Source organism: Schistocerca nitens, chromosome 9 (assembly GCF_023898315.1).
Source record: "Schistocerca nitens isolate TAMUIC-IGC-003100 chromosome 9, iqSchNite1.1, whole genome shotgun sequence".
Lineage (NCBI taxonomy): Eukaryota > Metazoa > Arthropoda > Insecta > Orthoptera > Acrididae > Schistocerca > Schistocerca nitens.
This window is the reverse complement of record NC_064622.1, coordinates 124,638,308-124,655,633: the sequence shown is the minus strand read 5'-3', so window position 1 is coordinate 124,655,633 and position 17,326 is coordinate 124,638,308. Positions and strand designations below refer to the sequence as shown.

The window sequence follows — 17,326 nt, the reverse complement described above, 5'->3', positions numbered from 1 at the left end:
TATATAAACAGAGTTCCTAAATCAGGGCCACGTCCACTCCTTGTCTTCCCATAAGATGGCTAAGGGGACCAGTGTACCCCAAGCTTCTCAAAGAGAGCCATCTGCATGAGCTCCACCTGCTGCGAGGTGATCTTGACCAGTGGATAGCCTTGCTTGATAGCCATCATCCTAAAATCTGAGACTGAAGTATTGTAGGTCTGATTCCCTATTTCTTGTCTCAGCTTTTTCTGGATACACTTTTCCTGAGAAGTGGGAGTCTTAGATTCCTTCCTTGTTCTCTTACTGCCTGCCCTCAATGTGGAAGGGATTCGTACACCCCCTTCACCCTGGGACAGTCTTTTCTCGGAGGTCTTGGGCTCAAGGCCTTTTAGTTCCCTTCACTTTTGTTTAGGAAGACACTCTTTTTTCCTTCCTTTAGCTTTTGTTCTCTAAGAAGTTTCCTCCTCTGAGCCCCACATAAGTCTTTGATCTTAATCTGGTCCAACTTTTTAGTAATCATCCCCACTTCTTGACCATGTCTGTCACCGTGCTCAGCTGAGGGCAGTTCCAGCCCTGATGTTTGGGTGTCAGGACTCAACTTGCCCCTCAGTATTGCTGTTTTCTTTTGCGTCCATTTTGGACCCACGAGAGTTGGGAATCTAATCAGTCCATACCACGAAAACCCCATGTGGTGCAAGGCTAATTGCTCAGGGAGGTCACCCGGTATCCCTGAGGCTCCCTTCATGACACATTTTCCCATGTGCCACGCACCCCTCGGCACAGATCGCGTCACACCTTGTGTTGGGAAAGGACAAGGAATTGATGTGCGATGACAGGTCGATGTAGGACACATTTAGCCTGGTCCCTCGACCAAGACCTTACCGACTGTAGGTTCCCACAGCTGGCATAGCCCTCAGCTTCACGTTAACACACAAGCCTCTCCACCTGCATGGACAGTGCTACTTCAAGATGGTGTCCTCTAGAGAGGTTCTGCATCATTATACAAGGAGGTAATTATTTTGGGCACCAAGGTTTGAAAGTAAAAACAGTGTAGTGTTTGCCTACTGGTCAGTGCACTCAGAAGTAGTCCCAAGTACACTAGTAGCCATTAAAATTGCTACACCACAAAGATGACATGCTACAGATGTGAAATTTAACCTACAGGAAGAAGATGCTGTGGTATGCAAATTATTAGCTTTTCAGAGCTACAACATGCTCACATGAGGAAAGTTTCCAACTGATTTCTCATACACAAATAGCAGTTGAGCGGTGTTGCCTGGTGAAACGTTGTTGTGATGCCTCGTGTAAGGCGGAGAGATGCGTACCACCACATTTCCGACTTTGATAAAGGTCAGATTGTAGCCTATCGTGATTGTGGTTTGTCGTATTGCGACATTGCTGCTCACGTTGGCCGAGATCCAATGACTGTTAGCAGAATATGGAATCAGTGGGTTCAGGAGGGTAATACGGAACGTCATGCTGGATCCCAACAGTCTCGTATCACTAGCAGTCGAGGTAACAGGCATCTAATCCACATGGCTGTAACAGATCGTGCAGCCACGTCTCGATCCCCGAGTCCACAGATGGGGACCTTTGCAAGACAACCATCTGCACGAACAGTTAGACGACGTTTGCAGCAGCATGGACTATCAGCTCAGAGACCATGGCTGCGGTTACCCTTGACGCTGCATCACAGACAGGAGCACCTGCAATGGTGTACTCAACGACGAACCTGGGTGCACGAATGGCAAAAGTCATTTTTTCGGATGAATCCAGGTTCTGTTTACAGCATCATGATGGACGCATCCATGTTTGGCGGCATCGCGGTGAACACACATTGGAAGTGTGTATTCGTCATTGCCATACTGGCGTATCACCCGGCGGGATGGTATGGGGTGCCATTGGTTACAAGTCTCGGTCACCTCTTGTTCGCATTGACGACACTTTGAACAGTGGACATTACATTTCAGATGTGTTACGACCCATGGCTCTACCCTGCTGTCTACGAAACCCTTTCTGGATACAAAAAATGTTCAACTGCTGCCCTGGCCAGCACATTCTCCAGATCTCTCACCAATTGAAAACGTCTGGTCAATGTTGGCCGAGCAACTGGCTCGTCACAATACGGCAGTCACTACTCCTGATGAACTGTGGTATCGTGTTGAAGCTGTACCTGTACACGCCATCCAAGCTCTGTTTGACTCAATGCCCAGGCATATCAAGGCCATTATTACGGCCAGAGGTGGTTGTTCTGGGTACTGATTTCTCAGGATCTATGCACCCAAATTGCGTGAAAATGTAATCACATGTCAGTTCTAGTATAATATATTTGTCCAATGAATACCCGTTTATCAAATGCATTTCTTCTTGGTGTAGCAATTTTAATGGCCAGTAGTGTACAATGTGTCCTGAACTGAGTAAACTGATTATGGTCAATAATATACACAGACAAAACACAGAGACTTGTGTGTTGCTTTTCTGAGTTCAGTTTTGCTCTTGGAGCACAGTGACAGTGTGAGTGACTATTGCAATAATTTAAACTGAATGACAGTAAATGACAGTCACATTTTGTGCTCAGGCTTCTGATTGTGAATTGTATCACTTACTGTGGTGTTATGAGCAGATATGTTTAATTGTCTTTATAGTAAGATTTATGGCATGTTTTGCTTTCTTTGTTGTGTGTGAGAAGTAACAAATTTAATACATGTCTGTTTTTACAGGGATGACGTGTCACTTATGGAAATACCATTTTCTCATCCTGAAAGTCGTGATTTAATTCAGCTCCGAAATGAACTAGCAAACAACTTGCGTACTGCAATGCCCAGCGAGATGGGTCAGCCACCGGTACTTCCAGAACCCATCACTCGAACTAATGGGTGCAGCAGATGCCCGTACCTTATTGAATGCTCTGCCTATCAGCGGTAAGAAATAATCAGATAATGTGAACAATGTAAAATTAAGTTTGTTTTGCTGTGAATGAGTGTAATTACTTGCATTTTCTGCACCTTAATTGCAATAATTCCAGAGTAATTGGGAAAATTGATGTCCCCCCCCCCCCCCCTCCGAAGGTGACAGTGTCAAGGTTCATCAGTATTTCCAGCATGTATTTCTCTCTTCCACAGGTACATACTTCAGCTTTGCTGTCTTTTTAAATGCTATACTCTTTTTATGAATTCCAGCGGCCATCATCATATCTAATTATCTATTACAGCAAAGCTGCTACAATATTCTTGGGAACATTGGAAGGTAAACCTATTCCAGAAAATGAAAATTTGCAAACTTTTTGAATTGTTACTCGATATAAGATCTGCCTGTTGTGCAAAACACTGATTTTTCACATAGACCCAAACATGTTTCAACACCTTTGTGCCATTGTCAGTGGGTTTTCTTTGTTCAAATCTATAAAATGTGGTGATAATTCTTATGCAGAGATTAGGCATGAAAATTTTTGCTTGTTGTTCTCATTGCCTTGATTTTACATCACAGGGCTACACAGGACCCTCTGTGTATTATCAGCTTGTCATCTGCACCTAAATGATGTTAATGTGTATTTAGTCAAGGAGTTAACACTTCACTTTTATATTAACATAATTTTGTTTTGTGAGGATATTTTGAGACTATATTTGTGATTTTCAACTTTGACAATATTATATTCTATAAAGGAGATGTAGGGTCGCACATGGGTACAACAAAAAGACTGCTAAATGAGAGCTTTCGACCAAAAGGCCTACGTGTAAAGCAGACAACATCGCACACACTCGAGCCAGATGGTAAAATTCACGGTTTCTGAGTATCCAACAATTTGCGAACGACAGGGAAAGGCACTTTCTCCTTCACCCGGATCTCCCGGATGGTCCTCTTATTGAGATACATGGAACATTCTCAGGATGAGGGTGCATGGTCACCATTGTAATTGATACAGTGGGGAGAAGGAGGTGAGTAATCGCTCTCATGAGCATTCCTATCACAAGTAACACATTTGGCTGTTTTTCGACAGGACATTATAGTGTGGTTGTAACATTGACACTGGTAGCAGCACATTGAGTTTGGAGTGTACGGTTGGACCGAGATGACTTTGTAGCCTGCTTTGATCTTTGATGGAAGCACTATTCAATCAAACATGAGGGGAAAAAAATGTGTAGTGATACATCCCATTCCTTGAATGAGAGGTTTCATGTCCTTAAATACATGTCAGAGAAAAGATGTTCATCACACAGTTGTAGGTGAGTGGTGAGCATCCTACTGTGGGGAGATGTTTTAAATTGTAGGTGCTGATACTAGAACTAAGGATGGCTGTATGGATGTCAGTCAAACAACCCTACCTTCTGAGGTGGAGGTAGGATCTCCGTGGAGTGGGTGGTGTGGAAGAAAAGAGCCCCACGAAATCTAAGAACGCAAAATATCAAAGATAGTAAAAATGTTGTAATTGTTAATTATCAAGCTGAATATCAGATCTGTTACGTACGTAGTACGGAGAGGCAGTATACTAGTTGGTAGCTGTCCTCATTTATTATGTATTGAGTTCTAATTTTGAAGATAATATAAGAAGGTGAATTCAATCTAACTTCTTATTCATGTGGTGGAGTGAATAAGAACAAGAAGTTAATTTTCAGCTGCTTTATCTGCAGCCCATAAAGATGTGAAGTCTAACCCAAGTTGGAGGAAGAAGCCACATGGATTCAAGGCACAAAGTAGCTGGACCCTGTTTATTAATACTTAATGGTGATAAAATATTCATTAAACAACATTCACCATATATAAATGGAATGTTCAGGTGGCAACTTATTGAAGTGTTAGGTGTGTGCGGTGAAGTAACACAAAGCACCACACAGCTCATGCCAACCTGAAGCAGTTCAAATGTGTGTAGTCATTAAGGCTGTATCAACTTTTTTCATAACCTGATTGCTGTGACACCCTGATCAGAGAGGTAAGGTTGGATATCTTCCTCGGTCAGACCATCGAGCAGCCTAGTGTAAATAATACCATGCAAAGGGTTCAGCATTCGATGGGCCTCGACACGAAGAGAGTAGCTGTATTGGGCTTGAAAATCACAGTTAGTCTCAAAACAAAGTGCCATTATGCAAACAGAGCAGGATTTCACGGGGCCTCCAAGTGCATCAACACCTTTCTGAATAATAAACGGATTAACCATATTGAAGGACTGATCTTCAGTATGTGATACCACGAGAAACCGAGGTGCAGCTGAGAGATTCTTGGAATCTTTAACCTCATTCCATTTATGTTTAGTAGATATAGGCTGAGATGGTGATTAGCTCATTGCTAGTATCCCAGACTTGTTTCCTCAAGCGGCATCTTCAGCGATGTCCCCAGTCATCTTTACTCATTGTGTGTATCGACAATGGATTTTGCTTCTCCACTGAAAAAACAATTTGTATGAATTTCTGCAGCGCAAGCAGTTTCTTCCTCTGCCTTTATACATCTTTGGCCTGTTGTTCTTTTATTCCCTGAAACTACGAAATGCCTGGGGCTCGTGTGATAGAAAACTTTCTTGGTTCTCCCATGTGTCTTACCTGTTCAAATGCTATACCTTGTCTCTCAGTGTCCTGTGTGTTCTAAGCTGTACTTTCTGGGGAGCAGTTCAGACCATCCTCCTCTGTTTGTACTGGTCTCTTGTCTGTTCAAAACTAGACTATGGTTGTTTCGTTTATGCATCTGCACATCTGTCCATCTTATACCGTCTGAATACAATCTACCTTCGTGGAATTCATTTGGCCACTGGTGCCTTTTACACTAGCCCAGCTAAAAGTCTCTCTGCAGAAGCTCTGAACTACTGCTGTCATACCATTGTGATGTTCTCCTCAGTGGATACACATCCTATTTGTGTGCCATGCCTGGCCACCCATCCTGTGGCTTGTTCTTTGATGACTCCCATGACTGCGAGTATGGCATGTGTCCTCTTTCTCTGTTACCTCCTGGAGTTAACTTTCAGCTATTGCTCCAGCATCTTCTTGGTACCTGCCATGTTCCTGATGGGTGTCAACCCATCACCACCTTGGTTTCGTGCAGCAGCCCGTGTTCATCTTGGACTTCATTTGCTTCCGAAGGAAACTACTCTGGATTTAATCTTTGGCTTTAAGTTTCTCAACCTTCGCACCCAACTTAGCAATAGTACCTATGTGAACACCGATGGCTCCAAGACTGACCATGGTGTTGGGTCTGCCTTCATCATTGGCAGTGACCACTCTCTGCATCAGCTTCCAGAACGCTGCTCAATATTTATGGCAGAGGTTGTCTTCCTCTATCAGGCTACCCAGTACATGTGGCTGTCCATCCCTTAGTGCAACAGGTCCAAGAAAGCTTCGATTTTCTCTCTGTATAGGTAGCCACTGTCATGTTCAGGTGGATTCCTGGTCACATCAGTTTGGTGGGAAATAAGGCTGCTGCCGAGGCTGCAGTGCTTGTACCTTGGTCCGCTAGTTCTTCCAACCCTTTCGATGATCTTTGTGTTGCTGTCTGTGAGCAGGTGGTGTCACTTTGGCATCACCACTGATCTTCCCTTCACGGGAACAAGTTCTGGGGAATCAAACCTCTCCCAGCAGCTTGGCTGACCCCATCCCGGTCCTCTTGTGACGAGGAGATCATTTTAGCTAGGTTGCATATTGGGCATTATCGTTTTAGCCATTGCCATTTGTTAAGGGATGATCCTCCACCACTTTGTGCTCATTTTCAACTTATGACAGGTTGCCATTTCTTGGCTGAATGCCCTTTTTTGAAGCACTGAAATTCTCATGTATGTTTGCTGTTGAGTTATTGGCTGTTTTAGCGAATAACGTGCGGTCTGTCGACAGTGTTTTACTTTCTGTCCATCATAGCAATATGACGAAGGACATTTAATCTTTTGGTTTGGGACCTCTGCTACGTCTGCAGCATATTTTGTGTACTTTTCTCAATGAGGTAGTCCTTGTTCTTAGCTCACTTTCCTTCCACCAGTTGGGCTTAATATATAGTTGCTTTTAAGTTTATTTACTTCTTGGTGATCTAAGTTTGTGACATAGGTGCTTATGACCTTAGTTGTTTTTGCACCTTAAAACAAACAAACAAACAACTCACACACATGACCATGGTCTGCGGCCGCCAAGTCCGAACTGTTAGCAACTGCACGTGATGGGAGGAGCAGTCTGAGTGCTGGGAGTAAGGAGCAGGCTGGGGTGAGAAAGGGGAGGGATAGCAAGATTGCTCTGAAATGAGGAATGTCCCACTCGCTGTTCTTCCCAGCCCTCCAACAGTGTGTTCCACCAACCTCTGAACCTGTATGATATCCTCGTCCATCCCTACTCCATCCATCCTCCCAACTCCTTGCCTCATGGCTCATATCTGTGTAATAGAACTAAATGCAAGACCTGTCCCATATTTCCTTACATGGCCACCTACTGCAGTCAAGTCACAAGCATCAGATTTCTCATCAAAGACAGGGCTACCTGTGAAAACAGACATGCGATCTACAAGCTAAGCTCCAACCACAATGCTGTGTTCTATGTGGCATGACAACCATCGTGCTGTCTGTCTGCGTGAATGGCTACAGACAAACTGTGGCCAAGAAACAGCTGGACCATCCAGTTGTTGAGCATGCTGCCCAACAGAACATTCTTCACTCCAGCGACTGCCAACACCAGCTTTTCTGAACTGAGCAGGTGGGAACTATCCCTGCAGTGTATCCTATGATTCCCATTACCCCTCTGGCCCCAACCTTCGCTAGTCACTGTCTTTCTTCTACCCATCCCTTTCCCTGCACCCACTTCAGTACTACACTCATCTATTCCATCCATGCACCCACTCTCTCCTTACTTCTCTCCTTTTCCTCTCCCCTGTCCCACTCCCTCACCCCCCCCCCCCCCCACCAACCTCCCCCGTCTAACCTCCTGACTGCACCTAGCTGTTCTGTCCTATTTCCACCATGTCCCTGTATGCTCCCACAAACAGCACTTTAACATCCCCCACTTCTGCCCTCTTATCACTCCCCTTCCCCACCTCAGCCTCTTTCTTACGCGCAAGTTTTCTTCTGTTGTAAGCCTATGATGGCTGTAGCTGGATGGTAGTATTTTTAAATCTCTATTTTAGTTGGGTGGCAGCCCTAGGCTATTACGTGGTAAGCAAATATGCTATGGAAGCTGTTACTTCTTAGGGATCTGAGTGTTCTAAAGATCTTGTTTTAAAGTTTGTGCATTTTTTTCGCTGCATTTATTAACTCTGAAAAGTTGCATGTGTGGTCATATATGCCTGATGTGTTGAATTTGTCTGTGGGTGTTTCCTGTGCTCTGAGCTTTGTATGCGTTGTGTCAAGTGTCTTGTGTCCTATTTAAAGTACCTTTTTCTTTAAAACGTTGCCTGATCTGTGTACTATTTTATTATTGCAGATGATGAATATGTGCCATATTGTTTTGTGTGTAAGTTGTTTGTTGTACGTGGTCATTGTCTGTTGTTGTGTTCTTCTATGTTTCTGTGCAAGGTCGTGCGTACATGTAGTCTGTTCATTTAAGTATTCATTGGTTCAGTTTCTCTGTCATATGGGTATCACAACCTTCTTTCACTCTATTTGTTTTATTGCGTTTGCCTCCTGTGTGCAGTTACATTGCTTATAGGTGTTATGTTTAATCCATGGAACATCAATCCGAAGTTTAATTATTTGAGGTTTTTGGGTTTTATTGTGTGTATGAAGATCTTGTTCCCTGACCTGGTCATGAATATGTTGGTGAAGAGGCCAGCGTTATGCAGTTCTGTTGGCAGTCCTTCATGTCGAGAGTAAAATTCTTCATTGAACACAAAGTAATTATGTACTGTTATGGTCTTAAGGAACCAGGTTTTAAATTGTAAGACATTTCCAGGGGCAGATGTGGACTCTGACCACAATCTATTGGTAATGTCTTGTAGATTAAAACTGAAGAAACTTCGAAAAGGTGGGATTTTAAGAGATCGAACCTGGATAAACTGACAGAACCAGAGGTTGTAGAGTGTTTCAGGGAGAACATTAGGTAACGATTGACAAGAATGGGGGAAAGAAATACAGTATAGCCGGCCGCGGTGGCCGTGCGGTTCTGGCGCTGCAGTCCGGAACCGCGGGGCTGCTACGGTCGCAGGTTCGAATCCTGCCTCGGGCATGGGTGTGTGTGATGTCCTTAGGTTAGTTAGGTTTAAGTAGTTCTAAGTTCTAGGGGACTTATGACCTAAGATGTTGAGTCCCATAGTGCTCAGAGCCATTTGAACCATTTTTTAGAAACACAGTATAAGAAGAATGGGTAGCTCTGAGAGATAAAATAGTGAAGGCAGCAGAGGATCAAGTAGGTAAAAAGACAAGGGCTAATAGAAATCCTTGGGTAACAGAAGATATATTGAATTTAATTGATGAGAGGAGAAAATACAAACATGCAGTAAATGAAGCAGGCAAAAAGGAATACAAACGACTCAAAAATGAGATCGACAGGAAGTGTAAAATGGCTAAGCAGGTATGGCTAGAGGACAAATGTAAGGATGTAGAGGCATATATCACTAGGGGGTAAGATAGATACTGGCTACAGGAAAATTAAAGAGACCTTTGGAGAAAAGAGAACCACTTCTATGAATATCAAGAGCTCAGATGGCAACCCAGTTCTAAGCAAAGGAGGGAAAGCAGAAAGGTGGAAGGAGTATATAGAGGGTCTATACAAGACGATGTTCTTGAGGACAATATTATGGAAATGGAATAGGATGTAGATGAAGATGAAATCAGAGATATGATACTGCGTGAAGAGTTTGACAGAACACTGAAAGACCTGAGTCGAAACAAGACCCCGGGAGTAGACAACATTCCATTAGAACTACTGACGGCCTTGGGAGAGCCAGTCATGACAAAACTCTACCATCTGGTGAGCAAGATGTATGAGACAGGCAAAATAACCTCAGACTTCAAGAAGAATATAATAATTCCAATCCTAAAGAAAACAGGTATTGACAGATCTAAAAATTACTGAACTGAAGTTTAATAAGCCACTGCTGCAAAATACTAACACGAATTCTTTACAGACAAATGGAAAAACTGGTAGAAGCCGACCTAGGGGAAGATCAGTTTGGATTCTGTAGAAATTTTGGAACACGTGAGGCAATACTGACCCTACGACTTATCTTAGGAAATAGATTAAGGAAAGGCAAACCTACATTTCTAGCATTTGTAGACTTAGAGAAAGCTTTCGACAATGTTGACTGGAATACCCTTTTTCAAATTCTGATGGTGGCAGGGGTAAAATACAGGGAGCAAAAGGCTATTTACAATTTGTACAGAATCCAGACGGCAGTTATAAGAGTCAAGGGACATGAAAGGGAAGCAGTGGTTGGGAAGGGAGTGAGACAGGGTTGTAGCCTCTCCCCGATGTTGTTCAAAGTGTATATTGAGCAAGCAGTAAAGGAAACAAAAGAAAAATTCGGGGTAGGAATTAAAATCCATGGAGAAGAAATAAAAACTTTGAGGTTTGCTCATGACATTGTAATTCTGTCAAAGGCGACAAAGGACCTGGAAGAGCAGCTGAACAGAATGGACAGTGTGTCGAAAGGAAGATATAATATGAACATCAACAAAAGCAAAACGAGAATAATGGAATGTAGTCGAATTAAATCGGGTGATGCTGCAGGAATTAGATTTGGGTAGCAAAATAACTGATGATGGTCGAAGTAGAGAGGATATAAAACGTAGACTGGCAATGGCAAGGAAAGCGTTTCTGAAGAAGAGAAATTTGTTAACATCGAGTATAGATTTAAGCATCAGGAAGTCGTTTCTGAAAGTATTTGTATGGAGTGTAGCCATGTATGGGAGTGAAACATGGACGATAAATAGTTTGGACAAGAAGAGAATAGAAGCTTTCGAAATGTGGTGCTACAGAAGAATGCTGAAGATTAGATTGGTAGATCACATAACTAATGAGGAGGTATTGAATAGAATTGATGAGAAGAGAAATTTGTGGCACAACTTGACTGAAGAAGGGACCGTTTGGTAGGCCATATCCTGAGACGTCAAGGGATCACCAATTTAGTATTGGAGGGCAGTGTGGAGGGTAAAAATTGCAGAGGGAGACCAAGAGATGGATACACTAAGCTGATTCAGAAGGATGTAGGTTGCAGTAGGTACTGTGAGATGAAGAAGCTTATACAGAATAGAGTAGCATGGAGAGCTGCATCACACTGGTCTCTGGACTGAAGACCACAACATTAACAACAACAACAACAACAACAACAACATGGTCTTGAGTATGAAGGCTGTTTCATCAATATGTGTGTCTAGTGTGTTGCTTTGTTGTTTTAGTTTTTATGTGGTGATTTTGATTATTTCAGCTATTGGAATGGAAGTGTATATTACTGGACTTCAAATGGTATAAGGCTTCCTGTGTCTGGTATGTTTATGTTCTTGATTCTCTCTCTTATCTCTGTAGTATTTTTGAGTCAGACTTGATGGATATGATATAACTACATTTTGTCACGTTGTACAAGTTCACCATGAATTTTTTCATGTTCTTCCTTCAGATCATCCATAATTTGTGTTGACTCTTGATTAATGACAGAATAAATATTATCTGTGTTTTTTATGTTTCTGTTAATATATATTGTGTGTTTCTTTTTCCTTCTATTAGGGCAACAGACCCATCACATCCCTTGCTTGAAGTTGGTGGTGCAGCACATTTGAGTGAAGAATCTATTAATTATTTTTTGTGGTGGACAGGACTTCTGGGATTGGAGGAGGCCCAAAGGCTCAGCAACTCCAAACTTGCTGACCTGTGGAAATTATCAGCAGCAGACAGGTATGCTTAGGAAATGAGGATGTGTTAAGATCCCTTCAAAAATTAATACAGCAAAGGTGCGTTTAAACATTTGTGAATTTCCATGCATGCTAGATGCATGCAGCTGTTGCACAAGGAGGCAGGGAGGTGCATGCACCAGTGCAAAGTCACGTACTGCTCAGGCTGCTGTGCACAAACCACAATGCGCAGGCACAATAGTCTCCCCCTGACAAGTGACAAGACACGTGCAGTACTTGTGCACCTGTCTGCAGTTCTTTCTATTCGGTGCTTTGTTCTACTTTGTCTTCACACACACACACACACACACACACACACACACACACACACACACACACACTTAAATTTGTCTTTGCATTAACAGGAAGTATATGCTCTGGGACAACTGGGAAATCCGGGAATTTTTTCATCCGGGAAAAATGTGGGAAATTTTTAGAATTCTGGAAATTTTTATTGTTTTACTTTTCTGTTAAATTTTTGTAATTTTGACTGGTAAAAACTAAAACTCTAATGAAGAATTTTACTTTCGCCTGTTATTTCAGAATAATACTGCAGCAATGAAACATAAACAAGAGAATGTTGTTGTTGCGGTCTGCAGTCCAGAGACTGGTTTGATGCAGCTCTCCATGCTGCTCTCTCCTGTGCAAGTTTCTTCATCTCCAAGTAACTACTGCAACCTACATCCTTCTGAATCTGGTTAATGTATTCATCTCTCAGTCTCCCTCTAAAATTTTTACTCTACATGCTTCCATCCAATACTAAATTGGTCATCCTTTGATACCTCAGAATGTGTTCTACCAACCATCCCCCTCTTTTTGTCAGGTTATGCCACAAATTCAACTTCTCCCCAACTCTATTCAGCATCTTCTCATTATTTACGTGATCTACCCATTCAGCATCTTCAGCATTCTTCTGTAGCACCACATTTCAAAAGCTTCTATTCTCTTCTTGTCTAAACTACACTCCTGGAAATTGAAATAAGAACACCGTGAATTCATTGTCCCAGGAAGGGGAAACTTTATTGACACATTCCTGGGGTCAGATACATCACATGATCACACTGACAGAACCACAGGCACATAGACACAGGCAACAGAGCATGCACAATGTCGGCACTAGTACAGTGTATATCCACCTTTCGCAGCAATGCAGGCTGCTATTCTCCCATGGAGACGATCGTAGAGATGCTGGATGTAGTCCTGTGGAACGGCTTGCCATGCCATTTCCACCTGGCGCCTCAGTTGGACCAGCGTTCGTGCTGGACGTGCAGACCGCGTGAGACGACGCTTCATCCAGTCCCAAACATGCTCAATGGGGGACAGATCCGGAGATCTTGCTGGCCAGGGTAGTTGACTTACACCTTCTAGAGCACGTTGGGTGGCACGGGATACATGCGGACGTGCATTGTCCTGTTGGAACAGCAAGTTCCCTTGCCGGTCTAGGAATGGTAGAACGATGGGTTCGATGACGGTTTGGATGTACCGTGCACTATTCAGTGTCCCCTCGACGATCACCAGTGGTGTACGGCCAGTGTAGGAGATCGCTCCCCACACCATGATGCCGGGTGTTGGCCCTGTGTGCCTCGGTCGTATGCAGTCCTGATTGTGGCGCTCACCTGCACGGCGCCAAACACGCATACGACCATCATTGGCACCAAGGCAGAAGCGACTCTCATCGCTGAAGACGACACGTCTCCATTCGTCCCTCCATTCACACCTGTCGCGACACCACTGGAGGCGGGCTGCACGATGTTGGGGCGTGAGCGGAAGACGGCCTAACGGTGTGCGGGACCGTAGCCCAGCTTCATGGAGACGGTTGCGAATGGTCCTCGCCGATACCCCAGGAGCAACAGTGTCCCTAATTTGCTGGGAAGTGGCGGTGCGGTCCCCTACGGCACTGCGTAGGATCCTACGGTCTTGGCGTGCATCCGTGCGTCACTGCGGTCCGGTCCCAGGTCGACGGGCACGTGCACCTTCCGCCGACCACTGGCGACAACATCGGTGTACTGTGGAGACCTCACGCCCCACGTGTTGAGCAATTCGGCGGTACGTCCACCCGGCCTCCCGCATGCCCACTATACACCCTCGCTCAAAGTCCGTCAACTGCACATACGGTTCACGTCCACGCTGTCGCGGCATGCTACCAGTGTTAAAGACTGCGATGGAGCTCCGTATGCCATGGCAAACTGGCTGACACTGACGGCGGCGGTGCACAAATGCTGCGCAGCTAGTGCCATTCGACGGCCAACACCGCGGTTCCTGGTGTGTCCGCTGTGCCGTGCGTGTGATCATTGCTTGTACAGCCCTCTCGCAGTGTCCGGAGCAAGTATGGTGGGTCTGACACACCGGTGTCAATGTGTTCTTTTTTCCATTTCCAGGAGTGTATTTACTGTTTATGTTCCACTTCCATACATGGCCACACTCCATACAAATACTTTCAGAAAAGACTTCCTGACACTTAAATCTATACTTGATGTGAACAAATTTCTCTTCCACAGAAATGATTTCCTTGGCAGAGCCAGTCTACATCTTATATCCTCTCTACTTCGGCCATCATCAGTTATTTTGCTCCCCAGATAGCAAAACTCATTTACTACCTTAAGTGTCTCATTTCCTTTGCTTTCTCTGATAAAAATACAATCTCGTCAGCAAACCTCAAAGTTTTTATTTCTTCTCCATGGATTTTAATTCCTACTCCAAATTTTTCTTTTGTTTCCTTTACTGCTTGCTCAATAAAATGATTGAATAACTTCAGGGATAGGTTACAACCCTGTCTCACTCCATTTTCAATCATTGCTTCCCTTTCATGCCCCTCGACTCTTATAACTGCCATCTGGTTCTGTAAAATTCTAAATAGCCTTTCGCTCCCTTTATTTTACCTCTGCCACCTTCAGAATTTGAAAGAGAGTATTCCAGTTGACATTGTCAAAAGCTTTCTCTAGGTCTTCGAATGCTGGAAATGTAGGTTTGCCTTTCCTTATCTATCTCCTAAGATAAGTCGTAGGGTCAGTATTGCCTTGCTTGTTCCAACATTTCTATGGAATCCAAACTGATCTTCCCCGAAGTCGGCTTCTACCAGTTTTTCCATGTTCGTATTTTGCATTCATGACTTATTAAATATATAGTTCGGTAATTTCATGCCTGTCGACAGCTGCTTTTTTTGGGGGTTGGAATTATTATATTCTTCTTGAGATATGAGGATATTTCACCTGTCTCGTACATCTTGCTCAGCAATTGTTAGAGTTTTGTGGTGGGTGGCTTTCCCAAGGCCATTAGTAGTTCTGATGGAATGTTGTCTATTCTCAGGCCCTTTTTTTTGACTTAGGTCTTTCAGTGCTCTGTCAAATTCTTCACGTGATATAATATCTCCCATTTTATCTTCATCTACTTTCTCTTCCATTTCCTCATATTACCCTCAAGTACATCACCCTTGTATATACCCTCTATATATTCTTTCCACCTTTCTGCTTTCCCTTCTTTGCTCAGGACTGGTTTTACATTTGCACTCTTGATATTCATACAGGTGGTTCTTTTTTCTCCAAAGGCCTCTCTAATTTTCCTGTAGGCAGTATCTGTCTTACTCCTAGTGATATATGCCTCTACATGCTTACATTTGTCTTCTAGCCATCCTCACTTTGGCATTTTGCACTTCCTGTCGATCTCATTTTTGAGATGTTTGTATTCCTTTTCGCCTGCTTCATTTACTGCATTTTTATATTTCCTCCTTTCATCAATTAAATTCAGTATCTCTTCAGTTACCCAAGGATTTCTACTAGCCCTTGCCCCTTTACCTACTTGATCCTCTTCTGGCTTCACTATTTCATCTTTCAAAGCTACCCATTCTTCTTCTACCATATTTCTTTCCCCTGTATTTGTCAATTGTTCCCTAATGCCCCCTCTGAAACTTTCTGCAGCCTCTGGTTCTTGCAGTTTATCCAGGTCCCATCTCTTTAAATTCCTACCATTTTGCAGTTTATTCAGTGTTAGTGTACAGTTCATAACCAATAAATTGTGATCAGAGTCCACATCTGCCCCTGGAAATGTCTTACAATTTAAAACCTGGTTCCTAAATCTCTGTCTTACCATTATGTAATCTATATGAAACCTGTCAGTATCTCCAGGGTTCTTCCATGTATACAACCTTCTTTCATGATTCTTAAACCAAGCATTAGCTATGTGTAAGTTTGCTCTGCACAGAATTCCACCATCGGCTTCCTGTTTCATTCCTTATCCCCTGTCCATATTCACCTACTACCTTTCCTTCTCTTCCTTTCCCTACTACCGAATTCCAGTCCCCCGTGACTACTAAATTTTTGTTTCCCTCAACTATCTGAATAATTTCTTGTATTGCATCATACATTTCTTCAATCTGTTCATCATCTGTGGAGGTAATTGGCATATAGACTTGTACTACTGTGGTAGGTATGGGCTTTTTGTCTATCTTGGCTACAATAATGCGTTCACTATACTGTTCGTATTAGCTTATCCGCACTCCTATTTTTTTATTCACTATTAAACCTACACCTGCATTACCCCTATTTGATTTTGTATTTATAACCCTGTATTCACCTGACCAAAAGTCTTGTTCCTCCTGCCACAGAACTTCACTAATTCTCTTTATATCTAACTTTAACCTCTCCATTTCCCTTTTTAGATATTCTAACCTACCTGCCCGATTAAGGAATCTGACATTCCACACTCCAAACTGTAGAACACCACTTTTCTTTCTCCTGATAATGACATCCTCCTCAGTAGTCTCCACCTGGATATCCAAATGGGGAACTATCTTACCTCAGGAATATTTTACCCAAGAGGACGCCATCATCATTTAACCATACAGTAAAACTGCATCCCTTCAGGAAAATTTATGGCTGTAGTTTCCCCTTGCTTTCAAGCATTCGCAGTACTAGCACAGCAAAACCATTTTGGTTAATGTTACAAGGCCAGATCAGTCAATCATTCAGACTGTTGCCCCTGCAACTACTGAAAAGGCTGCTGCCCCTCTTTAGGAACCACGCGTTTGTCTGGCCTCTCAACAGATACCCCTTCGTTGTGGTTGCACCTACGGTACGGCTATCTGTATTGCTGAGGCACACAAGCCTCCCCATCAGTGGCAAGGTCCATGGCTCATGGGGGGTGTGGGTGGGGGAACAAGAGAATAATACCATAATAAAACTTCGCTTGTGGAGAAAATGCACCAACAAAACACAGCACACACACAAGTGTCTGCCGACAGCAAAATTTGTCAGAGACTATGCAATTCTTCGATGTGACTTTCTCATGAGCCTCGTTTTGATAAGCATGACAAATATTACGCAGTACAACAAACTGCTGTTGATGTGCATAATGACACAAATGTTCATATTTCTAATAGATTGTGGGAAAATATTGTGAATGGTGGTTTGAGAAGCATTACTTAAAACTAAATTTCCTCTTATGCAAGTTGATTTATGTTACGTGTGAGAATGCATGGTGAATTTCTTAAATCACATAGCGTTAGACTCTCATTTATTACTTAACACTGAGGATCAGCCACTTAGAAAAATTTCAAGTCCAAAAGGCCAGCCATTT

General features: G+C 43.2%; 1 protein-coding gene across 1 annotated transcript in view; it reads left to right on the top strand.

The window, feature by feature from the left end:
• LOC126203738 (DNA replication ATP-dependent helicase/nuclease DNA2-like) overlaps nt 1-17,326 on the top strand; it is a 156,442-nt gene that overhangs the window by 64,774 nt on the left and 74,342 nt on the right. Inside the window, exons 9-10 of the mRNA XM_049938106.1 lie at nt 2,700-2,900; nt 11,592-11,759. Of these exons, the coding sequence (XP_049794063.1) occupies nt 2,700-2,900; nt 11,592-11,759 (369 nt within the window). The remainder of the gene's footprint in view (nt 1-2,699; nt 2,901-11,591; nt 11,760-17,326) is intronic.